The 26,468-nt window shown below is 40.6% G+C and overlaps 1 protein-coding gene across 3 annotated transcripts; it reads right to left on the bottom strand.

Annotated features, from left to right (window-relative positions):
* On the bottom strand, positions 1 to 26,468 carry TMEM168 (transmembrane protein 168). Of its 3 annotated transcripts, XM_042872673.1 has the most exons (6): positions 26,385 to 26,468; positions 21,339 to 22,606; positions 9,909 to 10,051; positions 8,681 to 8,955; positions 4,230 to 4,382; positions 4,026 to 4,108 (listed from the first exon to the last, which is right to left on the bottom strand). In XM_042872673.1, the coding sequence occupies exons 2-6, from the start codon at positions 22,473 to 22,475 to the stop codon at positions 4,092 to 4,094; spliced, it is 1,725 nt and encodes a 574-aa protein (XP_042728607.1). In that variant the 5' UTR covers positions 22,476 to 22,606; positions 26,385 to 26,468; the 3' UTR covers positions 4,026 to 4,091. The 3 variants fall into 3 exon arrangements, with proteins under 3 accessions (XP_042728605.1, XP_042728606.1, XP_042728607.1); XM_042872671.1 differs by having other exon boundaries at positions 1 to 4,382; XM_042872672.1 differs by lacking the exon at positions 26,385 to 26,468 and adding an exon at positions 25,676 to 26,179 and having other exon boundaries at positions 1 to 4,382.

Here is a 26,468-nt window from a genome sequence, read left to right as displayed (position 1 = left end):
TCCAAACCAGCAAAATATATTTAAGTAATATCACAAATACACACACACACAAAACCTATTTACAGATGCAAAATCAGTATGTCCAGTAAAAATCCTCCCACAGAAAAGTATTTAGAAACAAGAAATTTAACCCAGTTACATTGTCCACTGCTGGTGACAGAGATGCTTACAGCTAGCATAGCATTAATTAGGTCTTAGCAAAATAATGGGAAAACTTACTGAAACTGATGAAATTATTATTTCTAGGAAAGGCCAGACAACGACAACCACGAGGCATAAAAAGCACAATGAACTGCAAATACTTAACTCTGGTAGTGCAAATATTCAGAAGATGGCTTTACCTCCATATTTGTTCAGAGAAAAACATTGTGAAGTTCCAGTCTGAACTCTCTTAAAGATTTATGTTTGTAGGACTTAGTGCATTTCTATATTTCAGCAAAGTTGATCCTGTACAGGAGGTAAATGAAATGAAGTCAACATAAAATTACTGCTGTGATACAAACTTATAGCAACCTTTATAACAAAATTTCTGAATATTGGTACAGACAAACATCTTAAAAAACCCAACAAAGTTTAGACCACAACCTAACTTTCTGAACCCACACAATAAATTCTTGAGCATGTTACCCCCAAATAAAAACATGCAAATGCCAACATATGTAACATTCTTTGGAATTGGGTTTAAATTTTTCTGCATTGCACACAGGGCACAGCAGAGGCGATTCCTGCCGCCACGTGGAGCTGCTGGTGTGTTCTCAAGGTGCAGAGAGCAGCGATGGGCATCAGCAGAGGGCAGCTGCACAGAGCTGGTCAGAGTGGGCAGCTGGACAGAGTGGGCAGCTGCCCACACCTGGTCCTCGCCTGGGAATACAGGCTGTGGTGTACAGGTGGTGAATTAATACTGCTGAGTTCCTGAGGCTCATCATCCTGCACTCTGGCTTTTGAATCACAAAATACAGTCTCTTTGTCCAATAAAAGGCCTCACAGTCTTAAATGGTTGTAAACATAGTGGCATTTTTCACCATGCCTTTGCTGTTAAAAAAAATATTAGTCAAAAGTAGGAATACCTTAATGTTAAAACTGTTACAAATTCAGAAAACTAGAGTTCTTTGAGAAACAAATCTGATAATGCATGATTAGTTTTGTGAATAACCTTTTAGCAGACCGAAGAGCTGACTCATTTACTATTCAAACTGCTAACAACCACCCAGTCTGTCCTATGGGAAATCCAAGCCTGATAAATATCCTGGAAACCATTTAACAAACTGAGGCAAGAGATCAGCACCAAACATTCTTTGTTCTGTACAAAAACAGCTGTGTCACTGCGCTGCACAACGCATCTTTCACATTAGGCTGCTCATAGATTCAGGACAGGTCCGAAATCCAAAGCTTCCCTGTTCCTCTTGTAGAAAGATACAGATTGACAGCCGTAATGACGTAACAGTGGTACAAACAAAATAAGATGCACCCATTGTAATTAAAAGTGGTGATGTTCAAAACTTTTCCAAAATAAAAAGGACTAACTTCTCGATTTTCAGAAGTTTACAGGCTAACTATCAACTATTACAATATTGCTTTAAATGAACTTTGTTAAAAATTCATCTTAATTAGTGCTCCACTTTGAACAGTTTGTGATGCAATCAGATCAACAGTAGTGAAATGATAGTTTACAAGCCAACTAGTTGCCTTATTGCAAACTTCTTATCTCCACACTCGAAGGTATGGTTGAGAAAGGCTTCTGCAGAAGAGGTAGTGCTTCTTTGCTGGTCCTTGACGGATCCTGTTCAGCCTAACTGTAAGAATCCAAGTTAGGTGCATGAGTGAGAAGCTTAAGTACCCAGAGGGGCTCCTGAGGATGACTCACAACAGAAGTGCTCTAAAGTTATTTAACAGAAGTAAGGGATTTGTCTGCTTGACCTTTGGCATGTGAAAGTAAAAACAAGATAAAACTATTAGGCACAACCAGTGGAAAATTTGCTTCATTCTAAAACAGGTCAAATGAGTCTTCCTCCAGGAACATTTATTCCTCCTTGTTAATGAGCAGTGCAGGTCGCTAGCACAGATCCAGTCTAATTTTCAGGCAAGTTAAAAGATGATACCAACCCCATTTTAGGAACTTAAATACAATACCTGACGCGAGATGGTGCCGTTACTCTCTGTTCACCCCTCTGGGTGACAGAGTACCAGTGGCTCTTACTTAAAGAAGGGTCAAGTGGAACCGACCCTTGGTAGGATGTCAAATTTCACATCTCATTCCTTTATCTACTTCCCACTTCTTTGATGATGAGACAGCAAAAGGGGGGGGGGGGGGGGGGGGGGGGGGGGAGGGAAGGAGCAATTTCTTGCTAAATAAAGTTGTGCAATACTCAGCAATGAAGAAACTTAGTGGCTTCCACTCGTAAATCCTGCAAAATCACCACTGGGAAGTTAGTGGGTCCAAATTACTGTGGCCACTTCAGATCTCATAATTCAATAACATTTTGTTTCCATGAATTACTAACAGATATCAGAGTTAGCAGAATCTCTGCCTGAGAAGGTCAGATGGAATTAGAAAAGCCCTTGAAAACAAAGACTTACAGAGCTTCTAAAAATATGCACTGAAATTAAAATACAATTGCTACACTTTAAATAAATTACACCTGAAAGTCCTACTAAAATACTGATGGAAAAAAAAGAACTTTTCTGGATTGTACACGTGTGCAACAGCACCAATTTTACTATCTTAGTGCCTCAGTCGTTTAACTCCTGATTTACTGTACTTATGCAAACGAAACAAAACTGCTACACAGCTTCCCTGAAAAGCACTGGGACAGGCTTTCTGGAGTCCCATCCAACTCTGCAACAGGAAGGATTAAGACCAGCACCTTGTGGCTGGGAAAACAGAGTTAAGGAATATTCAAGGTTCAGTGCTGGCTTATGGGAACAATCTTACTGACAAACTGCTTGCTCATGACTCTGATATGTTTTGAGGTGAGCTCATTGGTCTAATCCTGGACTCAGCATTTTACAGCATTGAGGCCTTAGGTGCAGATAAATGTGGAAGCAAGGAAGGCAGCACTTGTACTTCCACTTATTATCTATATATGATTTTCTTGGTTAAATTTCTTAGGCTTTGCTTCCTCCCCAGTTTTTCTTTCTTCAGAGTAGTTTTTCAAAAATAGAACCAAGTATGAGCCTGAAAAACACAGAATTACCCTGACCAGTGAAGAAAGAACTCTCTGTGCACTTTTTATTCCACCTAACATCACGAGGTTATCCAATTTCCTGTGGCAAATTTCCACCAATGGCAGTAGAGAACGAGGTGGGAGCTGAAGATGTAACAAAATAAAATTAAAGATCCTTGCAACTTACCTACAATGATTTCTCATTCTTCTCTTTTAATTTTCAGTGCTATAATATCCTTGAACCCACCAAATAACTTCAAGGACATATATTTTAAGTATTAGCTTGCTTCCTTTCCTGTACTTGAATCTTACAGTGATATAAATGACAAAAAAGCATGCTCTAACATTCATATGAGCTGCTGTCTTTCACGCTGATAATTCTGAACAAAGGCTGCTTTAAGTAGCACATATGAACATGGAAACTGTTGCCAAAATGCATGGTCTCATGAAGTCTCTTACATATGTACATATAGTCCAGTAACAAAACACAAATATTATAGTCCTACCCTCTTCTGTTTAAGACTGCAGTTTCTAACTGTTGCATATACTGTAGCTGCTCAAAGAGCTGAACAAAGTGAGTGCAGCAGATTTATTCAGAGAAAACAGTCATATAAAAAAACCTGTGAGGAAGTTCCCAGAGCCCTCACTTCATTTTCTCTTTGGTTCCTAATTAGGATTTGACGAGTTTGAACCCCTGTCCCGTGTCCAACACTGTAGGAAGAAACCAACTCATTTTCAATCTTTTCAAGCACCTAAAACACGCTTTACAGACCCAGAACATATTGAGACCGCAAAACCAGTTTGCCAGATGCACTAATGGATAGGTAACACGTGGGAAATAGATCATCCAGTGTTTGGCAACATCACTTCCTGTTGGCAAGTGCAGAGTATAGTCGCTCCAGCGTTTCGACACGCCGTACACCGCTTTCACTGTACGTCCCTTTTCTGACCAGCTGATGTTACTGTCAGGGTTACAGTTGTACTCAACCCATTGCCTGGTGAAGTCTCCAAGCTGCGGAGGGTCTGCTTCCTCAACATCTACAACTCTGGCCATCTCTGCTCCTTGCACTGCGACGTACTGGTCGTTTACTTTTCTTACTTCTTTAACCCAAGGTTGAGAGTTCTCACAGTCTAGAACAATGATGAGTCGAGAACAAAAAGTGCCATTCTTTTCTCTCCACCACTCCAAAAGTGTGTCAAGTCGCAAAGCATCACCTCCTGCCACAAGGAAAACACATTTAGTATCAACATGAAGAAACAGAAAACTCTACAGAATGTTAACTGGAATCTGAGACACTTGCAACTTGAGTGCCACAACTTTTCATGTTCCATCTCAGCTTATGCTCCAACTTTGCTTTTAAAGCGCACATTTTTATTAAATACAGTTACCTATGATGGGATTCCTTCTGCCTAAGTGTAAGGGATACTGCAAGATCTATGCAGCTTTGAAAACCGAACTACTTACCCAAGTGTTTAAGGGAAACATCTTGCAAACAAATGAATAAAACTCCACTGGTTCCAAAGTGATTATTAATGTAAGAAACTGATGTCTATTTGTTGGAGGTTGGAAGTACAGATTTACAACAAAAACACTCTGGTTTGAAAGCATCCATTTTTAAAAAAATAAAGAAATTAAGATGACTTACAGAAGAGAAGTAGGAAAACGTAATTTAAAATAACAGCATTTCAATTCCAGAGTGATTTTCCCTGTGTAGCATAAGTACATTTAGCAAACTTTAAAATCTTGTTAATAGGAATTGAATTGCACAGATGAAGCTCAAACACAATACCTGCATATTTCAGCACTCACACTTGTCTGTAAGGGTTGACAAAAGAAGTAATTCAAGTTAATAGCCTGGAGTTCAAGCTTTGAGCACAACACTGCTGTTAAAGTAAAACCAAAATTACAGGGCTACAATTTCTCTAAAACGAATGCAGACTTGGGAAAAAATAGTACCAAAGAAAACCTTAAGAATCTATAATAGCGATTTAATCTTGGTACATGATCCCCAGATTGCTGTATTTTATGCAATTACAACAGAGACTTGTGTAGAAGCCAGTCTCCTTTTTTTTTTTTTTTCCCCCTAGGTAAGCCCCCTCTGTCACTTATCAGTAAAAATTTATTTGTTAACATTTGAAAGGCTTATAAGTAAACTTTATTTCAGTGTAACTAAGCAGGGATAGAGGTGATTTAAAAACAATGTAGTTGTTACAACTGTCCACAGAAAACCACCTCATCCTTCATCCACAAACACCCCCTCCACTTCCAGCCCTACTAACCTCAACCACACAGACTGATGGCCAGAGCAAGTTTCAGGCACCAAGCAGTGTGAGAAATCTATGCATCTGGCCACATCTGGCTCAGGCAGGTTTCACAAGCAGCTGGGCTGACAGTTTCAGCAACAAAGTTTGATTAGCCCAGCTCTCGCCTTGCATTCACTGGGAAGAACACAACCTCCCAGGTCGTTTGACTGCTCATGCTTTATGCATGACTAGTTAACAGTTTCTTTTATACACCACTGTGCTACAACCCACCTTTCAACTACAGAGAAACATCATTACTGAACTAATAAATCCAGAAAGGCTTCTTTAAAAGACGTCATTACAAAGCACAGACTACACTGCTACTGCTGTGCAGTCTCACTGCATAAATCAAGAGAAAGACACTGCTTTTTCTATTAGATGCAAATGATGTATTTCCTTGTTGCCATCTCTTTACTCCTCTCCAGAGGTCAGAGGATGGTACACATTACAGGAGCTAATGACCAAACGTTCCATCTGTCACAAAACGCCGCTGCCCACTACAGAGTACGTGCTGTGTCACTGTATAATCAAATACCCTTCATCTTCTCAGTCTATACTTCAGGTTACTCACAACAGCAGTGCTGACTGGAAGGACTATCAAGTTGCACCCATAATTTATCTAACTCTCGCAATGGGAAACTAATTCCAAAGTGTATTCAAGGCAAGTGGTAACTGTCTGTTCCTTTTCTTTATATGACTACACATTATCTCCAAATCGAAATTGAAGATTGGTGGTTGGAAAGAGAACTGAAAAGGAACTGGTTAAGACGGCTAAAAATCACTGCATTTACACATTGCAGTAAACTTTATTGCAAATGTTACCTTGTCCCTTACTCCAAAAGTAAAGACAGAGCTTAATACTGGCTACAGCTACCTAAGCAGGTGCACAGAGAGCCTAGGCTCCTCTGCCACAGTCCAAGCTGGCCAAATGTAAGTAATGATCTGGATGCTGTTAAATTTCTGCATCAGTGTTTGGTCATACATACCCTAGTAAACTAATGGTATCTGTGCTGCTGGCTGGAGCACTGGCAGTAGGCAGAGCTGAGCAGTTTGAGGCTCCACACGGTGCACAGATAGACTTGGCAACTGTATGAGGTGGCAGCTGCTCTCCTGAACGCAGCCACCTTATTCTCAGAGAAGTAATTCTGCCATGCTGGTACATACCATGTTACATCACTCATGCTTAGTGACTATTGCTGCAGCTTGTTGTTGTTGTTTGTTTGTTTTTTAAACCTACTGATACAGATGAAGCCTTTGAGAAAAAAATACACACTGCTCGTCAGCAGGTGTAATAATAGTTCAGGCATGGAATTGCACCAAAACAGGTGTTTGGCCTCCAGAAGAAGACTGACCTGTGTCTGAACAGCTTACCATGCCTGCATGCCAAGCTCAAATCTGTCTACTCTGCTCAAGAGACCATGTCGTGGCAGATTGCTGATGAGCAGCCAGCAGCTCAGAGGCACAGTGCTATCCATGAAAACTAACTCTGACCCAGGAAGAAAACAAGTTTCAGAGTTATCATTACAAGATTCGTATTTTGCACACAGAATTATCAGAAGGCCAGTTTCATACAGCAAGGGAACAAGGCTAAGCCTAGCACCAATGCGAAAACTTCACAGGTTTACTAAACAATCATTCTTACACAGCTGATGTATAACTGCAAAAAACAAGGTGATCAAAAAAGGGACAAAAGGGGGGAAAATGGTTTGCAATCTTGAGGCTACACTGTACCTAGAATGACTCCCAAACTCTAGGATGTCAGCAAACCTCAGGTTTTTTTTCCACAATACAAGGTTTCCTTAGTGTTTGAAGAGCTGCTTTTCTAGTGTGGTTGTACCAGTTTTTATTAATTTTAACTTTTATAAAACATAGAATACATCTTAAGGACACATGCAGTCCTTCATGACAGCCTAGCTGTCACAGTGATACAGGACCCTGTGTGATTCACTTGTAAATGTGCTGGCTCTGCCATGTCCAGGAAATGAGAACAGATTATGTCTGTTCGACACAGTGAGCAAATACTCATCGAAGTACAGGGGAAATCTGTATTTAGAGCAGGAGGCTGCCTTTTCCACATTAATTTGCTGGAACAAAAAGAAGTAATCTTTAAAGGTTACTTTTCAAATTGTAAGTGGAATAAGAAACTGTTTAAACTTGTAAGCGTACATTTGGGGTCAACGATTGTAAGAAAAGTTAGCTGCAAAAGGATTTTTATCAAATTGACTAAATACTACAAACGACAGAAGTTCATGCAGTTCATACTTGTCATACAGAGGAAGGTAAGGAAAGGGTTGCTTCTTTAGTTAGCTGCAAAGAAAAGAGCCTTCTCCATTTCTCTATTCTCTCCACTAGCAGAAGCAGTCAGCCTGCAAACCTTGCCTATTTTGATGATTCCCTGTAAGCCCTGAATTTCTTAACAGTCATACTCTATGTATTACTAATTCCTTTCTTCCTTCCATTAGAAGAGGGGTGGGACAGGAAGGTCATTGTCCCTCTCTTCTCTGCCCTTGTGAGGCACCATCTGGAGTACCGTGTCCAGGTCTGGAGACCCCAATACGAGAAAGACAGAGAACTGTTGGAGAGGGTCCAGAGAAGAGTTACAAAGATGATCAGGGGTTTGGAGCAGCTCCGCTACAAAGACAGGCTGAGGAAGCTGGGCTTGTTCAGCCTGGAGAAAAGAAGGCTGTGTGGTGACCTCATTGCAGCCTTTCAGTACCTAAAGGGAGCCTACAAACAGGAGGGGAATCAACTCTTTGAAAGGGTAGATAACTGCAGGACAAGAGGAGATGGTTTGAAGTAGATGGAGGGAAGATTTAGGTTGGATGTCAGGGGGAAATTCTTTACAGAGAGAGTGGTGAGGTGCTGGAACAGGCTGCCCAGAGAAGTTGTAGATGCCCCATCCCTGGAGGTGTTCAAGGCCAGGCTGGATGGGGCCTTGGGCAGCCTGGTCTAGTATTAGATATGGAGGTTGGTGGCCCTGCATGTGGCGGGGGGGTTGGAGATTCATGATCCTTGGTCCATTCCAACCCGGGTCATTCTGTGTGATTTATTCTGTTTGCAATTCCTTCCCTGCTAGGAGCTCATATGAACTTGTACTCCAAAGATGTGGTTATTTGCCATTCTGGACTATGAGATAATGTGACTTTGAAGTTTTGCAATATATCACAATTTATCAATGCCAAAATTATCAACAAGGAACATACAAAAGTTACCTGCCAGTGCCCATTCACCAGAGCCATGTGAGTGACCACTGTAATATAAAATATATGTATCATGTCTGGGTCCATCTGCGGTCCGAAGTTCAAGAAAAGACTTGATCTTGGAGTGAAGGGTATCAAAGGACAGTCCACTTGTAGAGTAGTCACAACCATATGTCTCAATCATGTGATATGCAAAAAATCTTTGGATGGCATTAAGCATGCCTGTAGATCTCAGGTTTAACTCTTGCACATGATCAGGTGGAAGAAGAGTTGGCTGGCCATCAGGACTAAAGAGAAGAGAACCAGTTCTGATCAATAATTACCTCAGGTTTAGCAGACTTTTAGCAATTGAAAATTTCTTCCTGTGACATATTTTCTCTGCTATGAAGCACTACTACTGTAAATTCAAATTAACTTGAAAAACAGCTTACAAACAGTGCCAAACACTGTATTTCAGTGAGGAGCCACTAACTTCCCCTCCCTGTTGTCACACTTTCTCCACTTCAAAGTGTGAACCTTTACTCAGCCCCACGCAGCTTTTTCCATGCAGGGAGAAATAGTGTCTCTGGACTCAGATTCGCTCTTGCCTGCACTCTGAACTTGCTGCTTAAAGACAAGCAGTGATCTGAATATGCAAGGCTCCCCTATTTCATCAAGTCCACTGAGAGAGCACTGCCATCAGACAGGCACTTCTTCAGATATTTGGGTGCAGGAAGAAGGAATACTAGTTTGCACAAAAAATATCAAGCAAACTAATTTTCAACAACAGAGTAGAAGAAACGCAAGTCACAATTTACTCTGATATTTTGAATTAATGTATTTCTGTTCCAAAATAGTCCTTATGCAATATGGTACTCCCTTATGCAGATACAATAACCCACTTGCATGTGCTGGTTGCGTGTGCTCATCTTTCAGCACAAGAAGTAACTTTCAGATAATGGTGTTCACAGTTTAGAAAACAAAAGTTCTAAGAAAATGATGAACTGTAGCTGGAACAAGCCAAGTGTATTCAAGTATGTGGACGTACGTTCCTGAATAGTAATGGAAGAGCCTCATTATTCCAAAATGCAAGCTATTCATTAATCATAACAGCAAGAGATTTGGCCCTTCAAGATACCCAGTGGAATTAGTTACTCTTTTTGAAGCAATACAAAAATGCCTAAGTAACAGCACTGGACTGCCTCTATTTGCTAACAGTTCACTTACGCTACTGTGAAGTTGAAGGATATGGTAACTGTACCTGCAGAAGTTGGTGGGAACCACAACAGCATACCCCACACACGTTCCTCCCAGACAGTTCCCCAACTCGTGGAACAGCCCATGAGCCATGGACTCCAGAGGCAGAACAATGAGAAATGCACTCATGAAGATCCCGTTGGATGGCTAGAAAGAAAATAGACAGATTTAGGTATTGCATAAAAAGTTCTTCCTATACACAGTTTTAATGTGTTTTCCTTGTATTGATCAAGCATAACATGGAATGAGAATTATTATATGTAATGAATACTCTCATATTTACATACACATTAAACATTGAGTACTCTAAAGACAAATGAAAGGTCAATTTGGTGGTTTGGGAAGACACTGGTGGTAAGCAGGGATCACTCTTCAGAGAGAAAGTGGTGAGGGGTCTGGAGCACAAGTCTTATGAGGAGCGGCTGAGGGAGCTGGGATTGTTCAGTCTGGAGAAGAGGAGGCTCAGGGGAGACCTCATTGCACTCTACAACTTCCTGAAGGGAGGTTGTGGTGAAGAGGGGTTTGGCCTCTTCTCCCAGACAACGAGCAGGACACAGGGTAACGGCCACAAGTTGTATCAGAGGAGGTTTAGATTAGACATAAGGAAGAACTTTTTCTCTCAGAGAGTGGTCAGGCACTGGAATGGCTGCCCAGGGAAGTGGTGGAGTCGCCGTCCCTGGCAGTGTTCAAGAGGCATCTGGATGATGTGCTGTGTGATATGGTTTAGTGCTAGCGGTGGCAATGGTGATGGGGAGACAGTTGGACTAGATGATCTTCTAGGCTGTTTCCAACATTGTGATTCTATGATTCTATGAAAGGAATGCATTTGAAATCACTGACAGCACAGTATTTAGGTTTGAAAGCCTTGATCATAGCTTAAGCTTCACCCATTTAAGCAGTGATATCAAATGCCACAGAATTATGTGTATAAAATAAGTACTTCTGTAAATATTAGCAGGATTGGGACTTAATCAGTAAAGTACTGCAGACAATATTATGCACCTAGCATGAGATGACAGCGTACTATAATACAGCATTAAAAATAACTGTTTCACTATTCTTGCTTTTTAATGCTAAGAGATTTATATATATATATATATATATACACACACACTATATATATATATATATATATATATATATATACACACACACACACACACATATATCTCCCCAGCAAGGTACAATTGAATGTGTCACACAAAGACCCGTTAAGAACATTACTGCGATTACTGCATACTGCATTATTGTCTTTTTAAGACAATTCTTTATGTATCTTTATGTACATAGGTATCACAAGAAAAAGAGAATTACTACAGGACTTCGTTGAATTCACACAGCTGATATTCTTCATGAAATTTTCCTGTTTTGTAGCTAAAAAGCAGTTTTGGAAAGGATTACTTCAGTAACAGTGAAAAGTAGATCACTTCAATGAAAAAGGTAAGGTTCCAAAACTCAGTTGCATCCACTAATGCCAGTATAATAAAAACAGACTGCTGAAATGTCAGGCGTCAATGAGAGGCAGATCAGCTTCAAGTTTCCCTTATTTATTTAAATATGATGTGACTGGGTTTAATAAGGCATAAAATGCTTTAGGAAAGGTAGAACAATACAACACATAAACAACCAAGAACATTAACGTTCACGGTAAAGTTATCAAGTACTCATGTTCGTTTTACAGCAAAGGAAATAAATTCATGCCTACAGCCTCCTGCCTATGGCCTTCCAACACATTTATTTTACTTGTGCACTCTGTGTATGTACATATGTAATGTACAGCATTAGTATTTGCTTTAAACCTGGATTTTGCTTTCCTGTTTACCACTCTTAGCGATTTGCTGCAGACTGGTAGTTCACCTTAACACACAGAAAAAACAATTTACAATTTGGAATGTAAAACATAGTGGAAAAATGATATTTAAACCAACTCCATTCACACTGGCGCACAGAGCTAACGCAACAATATTCAGTTTTTAAGAACACTGCACAACTTCCAAAGAAAAGCTTTACTCATCTCCTGTGCTTCCAGCTCTAAGATCCTGTGGTTTCTGAATGTCCCAGTTTTAAATAGTAGTCCATTGTACTTCTGATAGGATTTCACCCGAGTCCTTGAAATGGTGACAGCAATACTTTTACCACAAATAAGCACCAGAACCTGATATTACCTGACAACTAAGTGATAACATTATTAACTGATAGTTGACAGCACTGCTCTCAAATAACCGATAACTGTTAACTGATAGCATCGTTCTCAAATTCCACCACCTGAAACCACTATAAAATTATGTCCAGATCTGACTAAGCTTCACAGAATTCCTTACCAATGAGAAGCTTATTTACCTAGTTTCTAGCGCTGAAGAGCAAGGCCATGACACTGAGCAGACAATCTATCACGCCATCAACAACCAAGGAGAGCTTCCCTTACTTGCAGCACAGCACATCTCATCAGAAAAGTTTAATATGTTGTGATTGGCTAACATTTGAGGAACAAAATCGGTTCAAATATAGTCTGTAAAAGGTGATAAGTCTCTTGATAATAAAGCAATCAGATTTCACATGGTGTAATGTAATCTCATATTTAGTGCTAATAATTTGAATCCATAAGGAGTAGTGTCTGCCTATTAAATGCAAGTACATTACAGGAGATTCATAATCACGTTTATGTGCATCATTTTCTTAGCCATCTCAGGAGATATCTTCCATCATTCCAGACATATTCTTTACCAATTATGCCTACTGCTCAGTGGGTCAGGATCACTGGGTGAGTTAGGAGCCAGGAAGTCCCCACTGAAGTACAAAGAAGCACTCATGAAGCAACTCTCAAATCCTGTGTCAGACCATAAGGATTTTCAGAGTAATTTCCCCAAACCACAGTATAACCATTACAACACAACCTCAACCTGTTCTGTTGTAACTAAGGAGAAAAATAACCCTGTAACTCATTTTTGTGCCAAATGTCAGCAGAATAGAGCTCAGTTCCCAAACAAACTCTGATAATGAAAAGGACTCAATGACAACTTACAAAGATCTGCCAAGCATTCAATCTTTAGAAACTTGGTAAAGTATATGATGTTGATGAAATATTGGAGCTCTTGCTAAACTAGTTTCAAGATTTGGAGGTTTCTGAAACTGTAGATACCAGAAGATAAACTTGCCTTAAGTTACTGTAAAAATTGAAGGGCTCATCTGGAAAAGTTTCCCATTTATGATCAGTTACCAGTTTTTCTAGTCCTTGAAAAGCGTGAATGCATGGACCATGAAGTGATCAAGTTTTAGGACTATGACAAATCCAGCTTTTCCATCACATATAAATATGATGTATATGAGTTTTGGATCTTGTTATAACAAACTGCTCCTATGTTGCATTAGTGTTTTAATCAGAATGATCAAGTTACAAATAAAAAAAATACACCGAACCACAAAAACAACATATATCAGTTGAAAAGGACCACAGCGATCATCTAGTTTCAACCCTCCTTCTATATGTGGGGTCACCAACCACCAGACCAGGCTGCCCAGAGCCACATCCAGCCTGGCCTTGAATGCCTTCAAGGATGGGGCATCCACAGCCTCCTTGGGCAACCTGTTCCAGTGTGTCACCACCCTCTGAGTGAAAACCTTTCTCCTAATATCTAACCTCAACCTGCCCTGTCTCAGTTTAAAACCATCCCCCCATGTCCTATCACTGTCCACCCTCGTAAACAGCCATACCCGTTCCTGTTTATAGGCTCCCTTCAAATACTGGAAGGCCACAATGAGGTCTCCCCAGAACCTTCTCTTCTCCAAGCTAAACAAGCTCAGTTCCCTCAACCTTTCCTCACAGGAGAGGTGCTCCAGCCCTCTGATCACAGGAGTGCCCTCCTGTGGACCCGCTCCAAGAGCTCCACATCCTTCCTGAACAGGGGCCCCAGGCCTGGACGCAGTACTGCAGATGGGGCCTCACAGAACACCGTTGGGCTGCAAGCGCACACTGCTGGCTCATGTCCAGCTTTTCATCTATAAGAAGAATATCTCTATATCACAAAGAATATTATTACATCATTAAATTAATGAATTTGTATTTTGGAAGTTTACTTAGAAAATGCTACCATGTTCTAAACACTCCCTGCATTTCCCCAAGCCCCTAAAACATACACTGTGGTAAGCCTACAGAGCGTTCTGCAATAACAGAACTCGAGATCATCATGAAAATTTACAGTTTTCATTACATTTCCAACTGAGTCAGATTCAAAAATAAACAAATTTCCAATTAATTGCTGAAAGTACTCCTATTAATATGAAGATACTAGCAGGAAAATTCACAAGTACTTGTTGGATAAGGGTCTTACAAAAAAAGGTAATCATCTCTAAGATCCATCTTGCTCCTTAGTTTGTACTAAATCTTAAAGAAGAAGGGAAAACGTGCTCTACCAGGTTATGAGTCAGCTCCACCTGAGGTTTCAACTTATCCTCATTTAGCTTCCATCTTATGCTACCAAGTAGTAAAGCGTATTTATTGTTAGGATGTATATTTCATGCCTATAGACATCAATCTAACGTAAACATGTTGGCACTTGCTGTCAGCTCTTCATCATAGTTTTGATTTAGAAGAAATACACCACTAAGAAATACAAGAATGATTAATGATGTTGGAGAAACAGTAGATGAAATATTTTAATTCAGCACAGCAAAAAAAAAAAAAAAAAAGGCAAAAAACAAAGTCGCAAAAAAAGAGGCAAAAAAAGTGGCAAAAAAAAGGAAAAAAAAAGGAAAAAAAGGAAAAAAAAGGAAAAAAAAGGAAAAAAAAGAAAAAGAACATTTTAAAATATCCAAACTATAACACCACAGCAAGAAATAGTATCTAATTAACTAATTATTGTAAGTCTTAAGGTGGGTCCCTAAGATAGCAGCTCAGATGCCAAGTGGAGACTCAGTAAATCCAAAGGTTTTGATGACTGCCCTTAAAGAAGCAGATGGCTGTGCACTCACAGCCAGAGCCAAAGGGATTTTGTTCTTTCAGCAGTTCAGCCCGTTTTGTCTCTGCTGCTGACTGCTCAAGCAATCTCAGCCCAAAGCAGCTCTCTGTACTCCAAGTGCCTACTGATCCCAGACCACACAAAAAGCAGAGAGAGGACACGGACCATCCCTACAATACCGCTGAAAAGATAAGAAGCTTTTTTATCTCTTGGCTTCTGGTGGTTTTATTGTTTGGTTTTGCCTCTGTCTGTGTTCTTCTAAAGAATATTTAGGAAATATATAATACATTCTCATTTCAAATAATGTGGAAAAGTTAAAAAAAAATACTTCTTGCTTTGGCTACTGAGATGACAGACAATGGAAGATGAGTGAGATTTGCTAGCAGTGCTATCCTCTGCTTTTATTTAGCTTTCAAAGCAACTTTATGGTTAAATGTAACTTAGAACACCAGAAGTTAGAGGTACTTTACACCAAAGTATACTGTTTTATATTCATGGATAGGACAACTCCATTCCCAAGGAGAAAACCACTGCTGAAACAATTCCAACACAGCATCTAACAACTGAGCATTAGTGATACGTGACTGCTGAAAACAACAACGAGGAGGAAGAAATAAATAAAGAAGCATTAAATTAAATCAGAAGCCAGTTACAAATACCTACTGAAAAGCCCCTCTGATTAAATAGAAATTCATAAGCAGATGTCAGCTCAGATTATCACAGAGCTGCCAAATGGTGAGGCTGGCAGGGACCTCTGGAGGTCATCTGCTCCAGCCCCCTGCTTGGGCAGGGCCGCCCAGAGCAGGCAGCCCGGGATCACCTGCACCAGAGAGACAGGAGGCTTACAAAGATGGATTTGTGTATTTGTGAGGAAAAATTCTGCCCTGCATTTCAGTATCCAATCTGAATAATAGCTCTGTTTTTACCTATCCTTGGTCTTGTGCACTTACAGGGAAATAAACAAGTAATGCTGTTGAGCTCCTCTCCAGTCGTACTGCAAACAAAGCCAATACACTCCAGGAAGAGAGCTCAGGAGAAAAAGAATAACTTGATAACTCATCTATGAAGGATAGCTTGTTCCAATGAAAACGGGCTACTCTACAGGAAGAAAGACAACTTAAAGACAGAACTTGTGAAGTCCAACTACCAAAAGAAACAGCCTTATAACAAATGATTTAACAAAAGAGTAGTCTCTGCAGAACAATGAATGATGCATTGCTTCTGACTAAAAAAATAGCACTGGGAAAAATCAAGAAAATAGTTTCAGAAAATAGTCATCACATGCACTGGCAGACAGATTTGATGCATTGTGTCCCATCCCTGTTCTCTGCTCTAATCACAGGAAAGCCCATCTCTCAGCCAACATGCATTTGTAACAACAAAACCAGAAACAGTTGTCAATTTAAAAGCATATCTATTGGAACTCTGATTTTTTTTGAATACAAAAGCTTGAATTCTGCAATTAATTAGACTGACAGTAATGCATTGACATAAATCAGACTCTTCTTCCCTTACCTTGGCATACAGCACTTAACAATTTGATTTTTAGTTTCTTAGAAAAAGATTCCTTCAAACCTTCCCAAGATCTTTGCTTGCAAATTCCAAGACCTTCATGTGCAATTTTTTCATCATTTTATTAGCATCTGAAAGAAGTAATGCCTGAGTCATTCGCATGTCTTCTGCTGGATTCTGTTCCAATCAAGAGCCTAATTACAGACAGGCACATGAGTAATTGCTGAAATGAGTAAGTGCTACTGGAGTTAAAGAGGCTATTGATCTGACTAAAATTATTTACAGAAAAATAAAGGCAGTGAAGAATGCTTGCAGATTTTTCCAAGAAAAATTTCAGCGTGTTTCTACTGACAAGTCAAGGTGTCCTTCCCTTCCAGCAAAAGCAGGGATTACTCTCAGAAGCAGACCATGTCATTACGTCCCACTGAAAACCTGCCACTCAATTTTTGAGTGCAATCAGCTTTAACAAATTACTTTTACATTTCTTGTGCTTCCAGAGCAAATCCTTCAGGTTGACTCTTCACATTTCAAGTTTGATCTGTCGGAGACAGAATCAGTTTAGTTCTTTCTAAGCACATACCAAAGTCCCAGAAACAGAGACTTACAGCCCTTGGCTGATTGCAAGGGCTGAACTTCCCTTAAAGAAAGGTCCTTGGCTGACAGGACTTCCATCCTCCACAGTCCTGCTTGAGACAGAAGAAAATAACACGAATATAAGCCTCAGGAAATGTGTCCCCATCAACTTGTCCAGTTTCCCCATGCACCTCAGTGACCACTTAGTGCGTGCTGTGATACAGTCCAAGCAAACCTGACTGTACAGGGAACTATTCCTACCTGTCTTCTCAAACTTGTCTCATGCCAACTTGATTCTCATCTGCTTTTGGACTGGAATTTACTTTCTGACACGCACAGTATTTTATATTCCCACTTAGCTCATTTTCATACCGAAGCATTCTCATTTAGCCATTCCTGTTTCAAATCTCTAATGATTTCATCACTCTTCTGCAAACCTTCTCCTGTTCTCTTATCTAGTGGGTGACAATTAAGAATTGCACTGAAAATACTGAAGCTATGTATTTATGCAGTGGATAAAAATACCTCCAGTTCTTCCCCAACAACTCCCAGTATTTAATTTGCTTTTTTGACCACTAATAAACATTAAGCTGACACTGTCATGGGAAAGCATCTACCAGCCTTAAAATCTTTTTCTATTACATACTAACATCAGCAGTTTTTTTTTTCTTTTCTTCTTTTGAAGCAACAGTTTCTAAAAACTAGAACACAACGTATTAAATCCCAATTTATAGTGATAAATTGTATGCTGATATATCATTGCTTTCTTCTAATTATTTTGAAAACTGACATTGCCCAGACAGATACAGAAGAGGCATGGCTTCTTGCAGTTTCTGTAACTACCAAGGTATCCATTTATTAAGCTGTGCTCTGGCAGGTCTGATAAAACACCACCTTTTCTGACTGCAGAAGAAATAGGCAGAGAGTGATCTGTGAGGCAAACATCACACCTCTGAGACAGAAATGCTTTTAGCTGAAGACAACTGCACTCATAATTTTAAACTAATTCATTACTGTAAATACACAATGCAAGAAACACAAATACAGTAAAATAAATGTCAACATAATTATCTTTGAAAATAATTACAATTATAAAACGTATTTCCGGATGAGTATGTGGTCCAATGCCTTTCATTTCTGCCACTATGATTACTCCTCTTCCCACTCAATAGGTAAATACACAACCCATCAGACAGAGGTGATGAGTGACAGCTTATCTTATTTACACACAGGATGCTAGAAACTGAACTTAACCAAAAATACCACAAATACGGTTTTAGCTGAATTGTCAGCTTCCCTCTTGCTAAATGTCCTGCACAAGGCATTCTGAAGCACAACAGCACTTCCCCAGAATTAGAGAGGCCTGAAAATGATCAAACTCGTAACAGCTGCAGTTATTTTGGGGGCGCACAACAGGGATGGAAAAAAAAGAAATGACATGGAATTATCAGCACAAAGAGCAGAAAGTAACAGGATGAGTTTGAATTCAATCTTCCCTGCTTATGCAGGCAAGCCACACTCACAAAGCAGCCCTCCTGAGAGCAGGGCTGTAACATGTCAGTCAGATTGGCAGGGAGGGGGCAGCCAGCCCTGAAAGGCTCCACACACAGGCACTGGAAGCTATCAGAAGAAACCACCATCCCCAGCTACCTGGCCAACTTGTACAGCTGATCTGTTCTGATTGCTTTGCTGGGTACAAACAGGTGGAGCAACTCCAGCCAATCCATTTTTGTAATTATTAACCCAAGAACATTAAAGGAGTAGAGCGAAGACAAAGAAACCAGCAAGAATGTTTGAGAGATTGTGAGAAATTTGCTTTCACTAAAGAAGTTATCTGGCACAGCAAAATTAAAGATCTGCACTCTGCTCAATAAAAATCACATCATTTGCAGAAGAAAAAAAATATGGAAGTCAACAGTATTAATACACTGATATCCTATATTTACTGCTTTGTTTCCCAATTTATTGTTTCATTTCTTTCAGTGCATTAGCACCTTTACCTTCAGTAAACACAACCATAGAATGGCTTGAGCTTGAAAGGAGATTCAGTATCATATCATTCCCCCACGCTGCCTCAACCCCTTGTACCCCCCAGCTCAGGCTGCCCAGGGCCCCATCCAACCTGGCCTTGGACACCTCCAGGGATGGGGCATCCGCAGCATCTCTGGGCAGCTGTGCCAGTGCCTCACCACCCTTTGAGCAAATAATTTCTTCCCAACATCTAATCTAAAACTATCCCCTTTTAGTTTAACGCTGTTACACCTTCTCCTATCTCTATACTCTCTGATAACGGTCCCTCCCATTCTTTTCTGTAGGCCCCGTTTCAGTACTGGAAGGCTGCAATGACGTCTTTCTGGATATTTCTATTCTCCAAGCTGAATAACTGCAACTCTCTCAGCCTCTCTTCATAGGAGAGGTGCTCCAGCCTTTTGATCACTCCTGGCTCTCCTCTGGACTTGCAGCTCCACATCCTTCTTAGGCTAGAGCTAAATGCAGTACTGCAGGTAGGAGCTCATAAGGGCAGAGTAAAGGGGGACATGCATCTCCTTTGCCCTGCTGGTCACCTCTCTTTTGATGCAGCCCAGGACATGGTTGGCTTTTTGGGCTGCAAGAGCATACTGCTGGCTCACGTTGAGTGCTACATCAACCAGCACCCCCAAGACCTTCTCCTTCAGGCTGCTCTTAATCTATTCTCCACCTATCCTGTATTCATGCATGGGATTGCCTCAACACGTGCAGAACACTGCACTTGGACTTGTTAACTTCATGTTGTTGGCATGGGCCCATTTCTCTTGAGCTTGTTTATATCCCTGTGGATAGCATCCATAGCATCCCCTAGCACATCACTTTCATCACACCACTTGGTGTGGTGCCATCCATAAACTTGCTGAGGGTGCACTGAATCCCACAGTCTGCATCACTGACAAGGTGTTTAATATTGCTGGTCCTAATACAGACCTCTGAGCGACACCACTTGTAACAGGTCTCCACCTGGACACGAAGCTATTGACAGCAGATCTTGAGCTATTGACAGCTCAACCATCCAACCAATTCCTTATCTGCCAAATGATTCATCCATCACATCCACACCTCTCCAATTAGAGACAAGACTGTTGTGTAGTGCAGTGTCAAATGCTTTGTCCAGGTGGATGATGTGAGAAATATATTCTAGGCAATTTTCTTCTCTACTGTAATTTTTTGGGGTTCTTTTGTCCTTTCCGCAAGTTGAGGCACTGTAGTGACACACGTTAATACTTCTCCAAGAAAAAGCAAAACTTCCCACCCTTTATGGCGAGCTTGTCTGTTAACCTCTGGTGCTCCTAACAAAGGATAAAAACAAACCCAAAAACCTTACCCTCCTCTCCCACCGCAGTTCTTACAAAACACCTGTTAATTGCCTTTTCAAAAAACTCTGTAATACCTTTAATCCACGAGGCTATTTAAATCTAAGAAACTGCAGGAATGAGAAACTGTTTTGGAAATCTCTGGAAACTACAGAGATATTTCTGCTACATGTAGCAATTTTGTATTGCTAGATACTAGATTGCTAGATAGATCTTTGTATTTTAATATCAAATTGATAAAATTTTTTTGAGAGACGCATGAACATAAAAAGAGATTGTTGAAGCTTTTCAGATCAACCGAAAAAGGCAGATGCCAAACTCCCTTTTTGCCCTGCTGCCCCAGTGATAACATGCTTTAATTTGGACACTGAACAAGCATTTCGAGAGGAATGTATGTTTTCTGATAAAGAAATCACACAGGTCCTAAGTGGGGAAAAAAAACACCACAAGTCTTAAGAACACAGTGATTTTACGAACTGGTCTTTCTGAGATATGTACAGATTTGAATGTAAGCCACTGAGAGCACTCACACCAACCATTTGCTGCTTTGTCAGACTCCTGATGTCCTGTTAATGTTTAAATACAAAGCAAAACCATTGAAAAATGCATTCTAAAAACAAAGGTTTGCCTCGATTCTATTAAAATAGTCCATAAAATAAAGTTAAAATAATAAAATATGGTGTGTGTTAGTGGGATCTGATGCAGTGATTCAGTTTTAGGACAAATTTTGTGGCACAAGTAATTTGGAGTCAAAATAATCTTCTAAGTGGGTAAATTTAAAATACTTTTCATACTACTTTTACCCTGGAAACATGATCGGAACTTCCCATTCTGGCCATGAAGAATTTCCCGTTGCCTTCATTAGCCACAGTCAAGGCAACACAAAGCGTTAAATCAGAAGAGGAAGCTTTTGAAGCCAAAGGTTCCAACTCTGAATCGCTAAGCTTTGATGACACGATACACCACCAAATGTCACAAGAATTTCAAGAAGCCAGTAATTCTCAGGGACATTCTCGAGAGGGAGATCAAAATAAAAAGATTATTACTTACTTGCCAAGAAACTGCCCCCAAAACAGCAGTTGCGAGAAGGCTGAAAAATACTAGCTGTTTTGAAATCAAACAGAAGTGACGCATTCCTTTAGATGCCATAACTCTGTCAAGGCTGTTGTTTTCTGCACAGTGGGTATAGTACACTTTATGACAGTCATTTAACTTTGTGTGAAATCCCCAAAGAGTTATAAAAAAGATCACGTGACAGATCATCCAAAAAATACCAAAGATAGAAAAGCCAGGTATCACAAAGTACCAGAGATCCAAATACCGTAGCTTGAAGGCAGCAAGAATGAAAAAGATTAGTTCAATGACTCCCACTGAGACGACAGAAAGCCTTCTGCAGATTTTACCACGGTACAGGTAGGGCTTCCATCGTTCTGTAACTGAAAGTCCACTGAAGTAGACATCGAGGAGGGGATCCGAAATCAGGCAGCTGAAGAAACAGGCCAAGGCAAAAGGGTTTGTGGGAATTTGCAGTGATGGAAAAAAGAGTAAGGATGCAATGGCTCCAAAAATGGCCAAATTTGGAATTGCCAAAAAAGACTTCATACGTAAGTCAACAATCAGCATGGCCAAAGCTATAACCAACAGAATTATACTCATAGATTTTTCTACCAGCATAGTTGTGCTGGCAATTGCAAACCCAACTAGCTCCAAAAATTCAACTGTTGTCAGCAGAGTCGGTCGATGATGGATACATCCACAAATCCTCTCAACCAAAGAACATAGTACCCTCAAAACAATGGCAGAAAGGAGTAGATATTTAGTAGCTTCTTCTTTCACATCATTTTTGAAGGCAGAATTATTGAGAAAACAGAGAAGGCCAAGCAAAAAACCAAACCAAAGATTGGAGAGACTCAAACTTGCTGTTTCCATTGAAAAATAGTAGTACAGTATGCTGGCAATTCCAAGAACAAACAGTCCAAGAATAAATATTACCAAAATCAGCGCGTCTGCAGTTTTTTCCCACCTGACATAAAGGCCCATACAAACAGCAACCAGCAGGTCGATCCTGGCAAGATAGCCAAGATATCTGACTGACGAATGCATGTTCACTTCTCTGTTTGCTTCTTCCAGCCTTGTCATTGCTGCATAGAGACAATGACTAACGCAGTAACGTATTGACCCACACATGTAAACTGCAGTTAGGGGTTTTTACCCACTTGAGTGAAAGAAAATATTCGGGTTTCATCCAACAAATTCAGTGTGACAACTGCTTTTTGTAGTATCATTTCAGCAACAGTGGTCCAGAATCATTGAAGTGCCTGGAAGAGAAGTTTTAAAAAATGTTAGTGGCAATTAACTCTCTTTAACAGTATACAACATAAACACAACACATCCATTTAACATCTGAAATACAAAATGAATACAGGACAAGTGTGTTTTTAAAGGTCATTCAAATTTATTTCATCACTAATACATCACACTGTTTTCACATAAATCTTATTTCATAATTTGAACAAGAAAAATTTAAACCAAACTTGGCCTGTGCAGCTTTGCCATGAGAACCATCCACTGGGTATTTGTACTGGATATCTAAGTGTATCCAAAGCATTTCTGTTTTATCCATTACCTTACAAAACATTTCACTATTGCTTTAAAACATTGTTTTACTTCACATTTGTTCTACTTTACTTCACATTTTTAAGTTCTGCCTTTATACCAAACCTTCTCAATATGTTTTGCAAGTCTTCCTTTTACCAGTCAAATAGCTACAGAGTTCACAAAAAAAACTTCACAATCAGTTAACAACCTTCAACCCAAAACAGATCACAAAAAAGGTAATTTTCATTATCTCCACTTCTCAGAAGAGGAATGGTGATATCATTTATCCATTTATCAACTGATTTGGCACTCACTGTATTCAGAGATAAAATTCAGCCTTTTTTTTTTTTTTTTTTAAACAATCTCAATGCCTTCAGTTTTACCTCTGAGACATTTTTCCCCACTAAACAAACAACAAAAACAAAATAATCAAGATAAACATTGTATTTAAAATGTAAACTCTTCCTACCCAGACCTATTTAACTGCTGTGGTTTTCTTTTCCATACAAAATCATAGAATTGCTGAGGTTGGAAGGCCATGAAAGACCAGCTAGTTCCAATCTCCTGCTGTGGGCAGGGTTGCTACTCAATGGATCACAGACTACCCAGGGCCTCATCCAATCTGGACTTGAAAACCTCCAAGGATGGGGCATCCGCAACTTCCCAGGGCAACCTCAGTGAAAAAGCTTTCCCTAACATCTAATCTAAATCTCCCCTCTTTCGGTTTAAAACCATTCCCCTTCATCCTATAATTATCAAACCATCTAAGAAGTCTGTCTCCCTCCTATTTATAAGCTCCTTGTGAGCTCTGGAAGGCCACAATGAAATCTCCCTGATGTTCTCTTCTGCAGCCACAATAAGCCCAACTTACCGTAGGAGAGGTGCTCCAGCCCTCTGACCACCTTTGTGGCTTCCTCTGAACATGCTCCCACAGTTCCACATCTTCTGAGTGCTGGGGACCCCAGACCTGGGCACAGTATTTCAGATAGGGCCTCATGATGGCAGAGTAGAGGGGAATAATCACCTTCCTTGTTTCCAATTCAGCCCAGAACACACAGTCATATTTTAGGTGAGATCTATGGAGATCTCACCAGAGATCATCAATATTTTACAGGATATGCTTCTTCCCGGTCTAAACTCAATTTTGAAACGTGAGGACTACTGCAATCCTATGGGTGTCTAATCTTACCAAGTTTACATACAAACAATACCATTAATTTCCATAATGAGAACTCCTTTGAGAACTTTTGTTTCTATTTCCATCAACATCTATATTTCACTGTATTTATTTATTAGGAGAAACATTAGAGAACACTTTGACTGAAATTCCTACCTTAAGGTCACATTCCCTCTTCAGTTTTATGTTCCAGTTTCTTTAAATGCGCCAAGAACAGAAATGAGGGATTGATGGGCCTATACGTTTTGGTTGCTCCAAAGACTGATATGCAGTATCAAACCTCATTAAGTAACTGGCTTAGTGACAAACTGAGCCTAAGGATTCCTATTTTTTAAATTACTTAAGATTGGTAACATTTTCAAATCACCTAAGGTACACTGCAGATATTACTTGGAAAGAATTGTGCATTAAAAATCTGTTTAATTGAAACAGAATACACACAACCTACTCACAAGGGATGGCTGTTACATGATGCTCTATGAGTTCTCTGGATTTCAGCAATGCATTTCACAGTACTCATTAATGATTTATATATATAAACTGAATTCATAACTGTCTGAACACTTAGGATCTCGTAATATTTTGCCTCTCACCCAGTAATACAGGTGCCTCTAAGCACTTCACTTGCTCTCTACTTTACATAGCTCCCACAGCCCAAAGTTAGCTATCATGTTCCTGGTGACAACATATCAGGTATTACAGCTCTGTGCTTACTCCTGTATTCTTGTAACACAACCAACATTCGCTTTGGAGACAACTTGAGCCAACTATTAAACTTCCACATACTCTCTTCCTCCACACAAAGCTCCCAGTTAGCCCTCATTCGAGCCACAAACACAGAGGAATCATTTCCCATTCTCTTCCAACTCTCAGCACTGATGTCTGATGGTTGCTACGCAGAGCTGCACGTGCTGTCCTGCTGTCACGGAACCTTCCTGGCATCCTCCAAAACAAGGATTAATGCTGGAGGTATTCATTCAGACAACAGCTTCATACAAGGCATTGGTCTGTCCCACACACAAAACGCGTGAGCTTCCACACAAAACCTGGCTTCAAATTTTGCCACTGCTGCTAAATCACTTTTCGTAGGCTGTTACACAACAAACTCCCCCACAGCAAGCCTCTCTATCTGGCTGAGCACACGTTGAGCTGAGTTTTGTTGTCATCACATCATGAGAAACATGAAACAGAAACTGCTGCTACTGGCGTCAAGGTGTCTGCGTGGGCATGTCGATAGCAGAAAACACAGAGCTGGTTCAAGTGCTGAGTTACCTGCAGCACAGCAGCATTCTGGCAGCCCAGACCCTGAATCCAGCCTTCTCTTCCTGATTTTCTACTGGATTAGCAAAAATGTCCACTAAGAAAACATTCTATTAGACACCAATGTTCTAATCAAAACGCACAGCCAACATTTTGGTTAAAAGAATAAAAAGCCATATTTTTGTGATTTATGTATGATACTACACAGATTTTACCAAGTCACTGTAACACAGCAAATCCAATGGGGAATTCCTATATTAGATTTATTCTTCAAAATGTAACTATCTGCTGCTTTCGTCACTCGTTTGTGTTTAAACTTGGAACAAAGGACAGTTCAAAGTTTGTCTTTTACCTCAAACGGCATCCGTGTTTCAAGCTGGCACTTCTGAGTTGAACAGCTGATCAAATCAAACTCGATACTGAGTAAAACAGAATGTGTACATTTCTTTCTAAGCACTCTTTGAATTTTGCAGACTTACGGCTGCAAGAGCCTGGAGCCTGCAAACAGATTTAAACACTCAACTCTGCAGGAGCTTTTCTGCATAAAAAGGCACAGTGCTCCCAAGGCAGTTTGTACCACCATTTGCACAGGCAGAAAAAAACCCAAACTACACCCAAAGTAGCACAAGGGCAGTTCGTTGGTTTCAAGGCTGGGCGAGGCCCATCTACGCTGGATTCCCAAAGCCTGTTACCGGACCCCACCTCCTGCCACATTCTTCCAGTTCTGCGAGCATTTGTAGCAAAAGCGACTTTCAGCAAGAAAAATACCGCTCAGTCAGTGAGCTAACGTTGGAACAGGTTCCAACCTCAGAGTAACGATTCCGTTCGTCCTCAAGCGGCAGCACGGAGCGCAGCCCGGCCGGCAGGCCCCACCGGCTGCCTGGAGCCGTGTCGGGGGCACCCGCCGTGCAACGCCGAGCTAGGCGCTGCTGCTGCCGCTGGCACAGGAGCCCGCCGCGCCCTGATGCGCGACAGCCGCTCCGTGCAGGGGGCTGCGCCCCGGTGCTTTCCTTCGGGGAACCCTCGGCCCCGCGAGGCCTCTCGTCCCGTCCCGCACTCACCTCAACAGGCGCCCCGCCAACTTCCTCCCGCGCCGCGCCGCCGCCATCTTGAGGCTGAGGCCGCAGCTACGGGCAGCGCCGGGG

Source organism: Lagopus leucura, unplaced genomic scaffold (genome assembly GCF_019238085.1).
Source record: "Lagopus leucura isolate 7727_CA_CO unplaced genomic scaffold, USGS_WTPT01 Super-Scaffold_100008, whole genome shotgun sequence".
In the NCBI taxonomy this organism is placed as follows: domain Eukaryota; kingdom Metazoa; phylum Chordata; class Aves; order Galliformes; family Phasianidae; genus Lagopus; species Lagopus leucura.
This window is presented reverse-complemented; position numbering and strand designations above follow the sequence as displayed.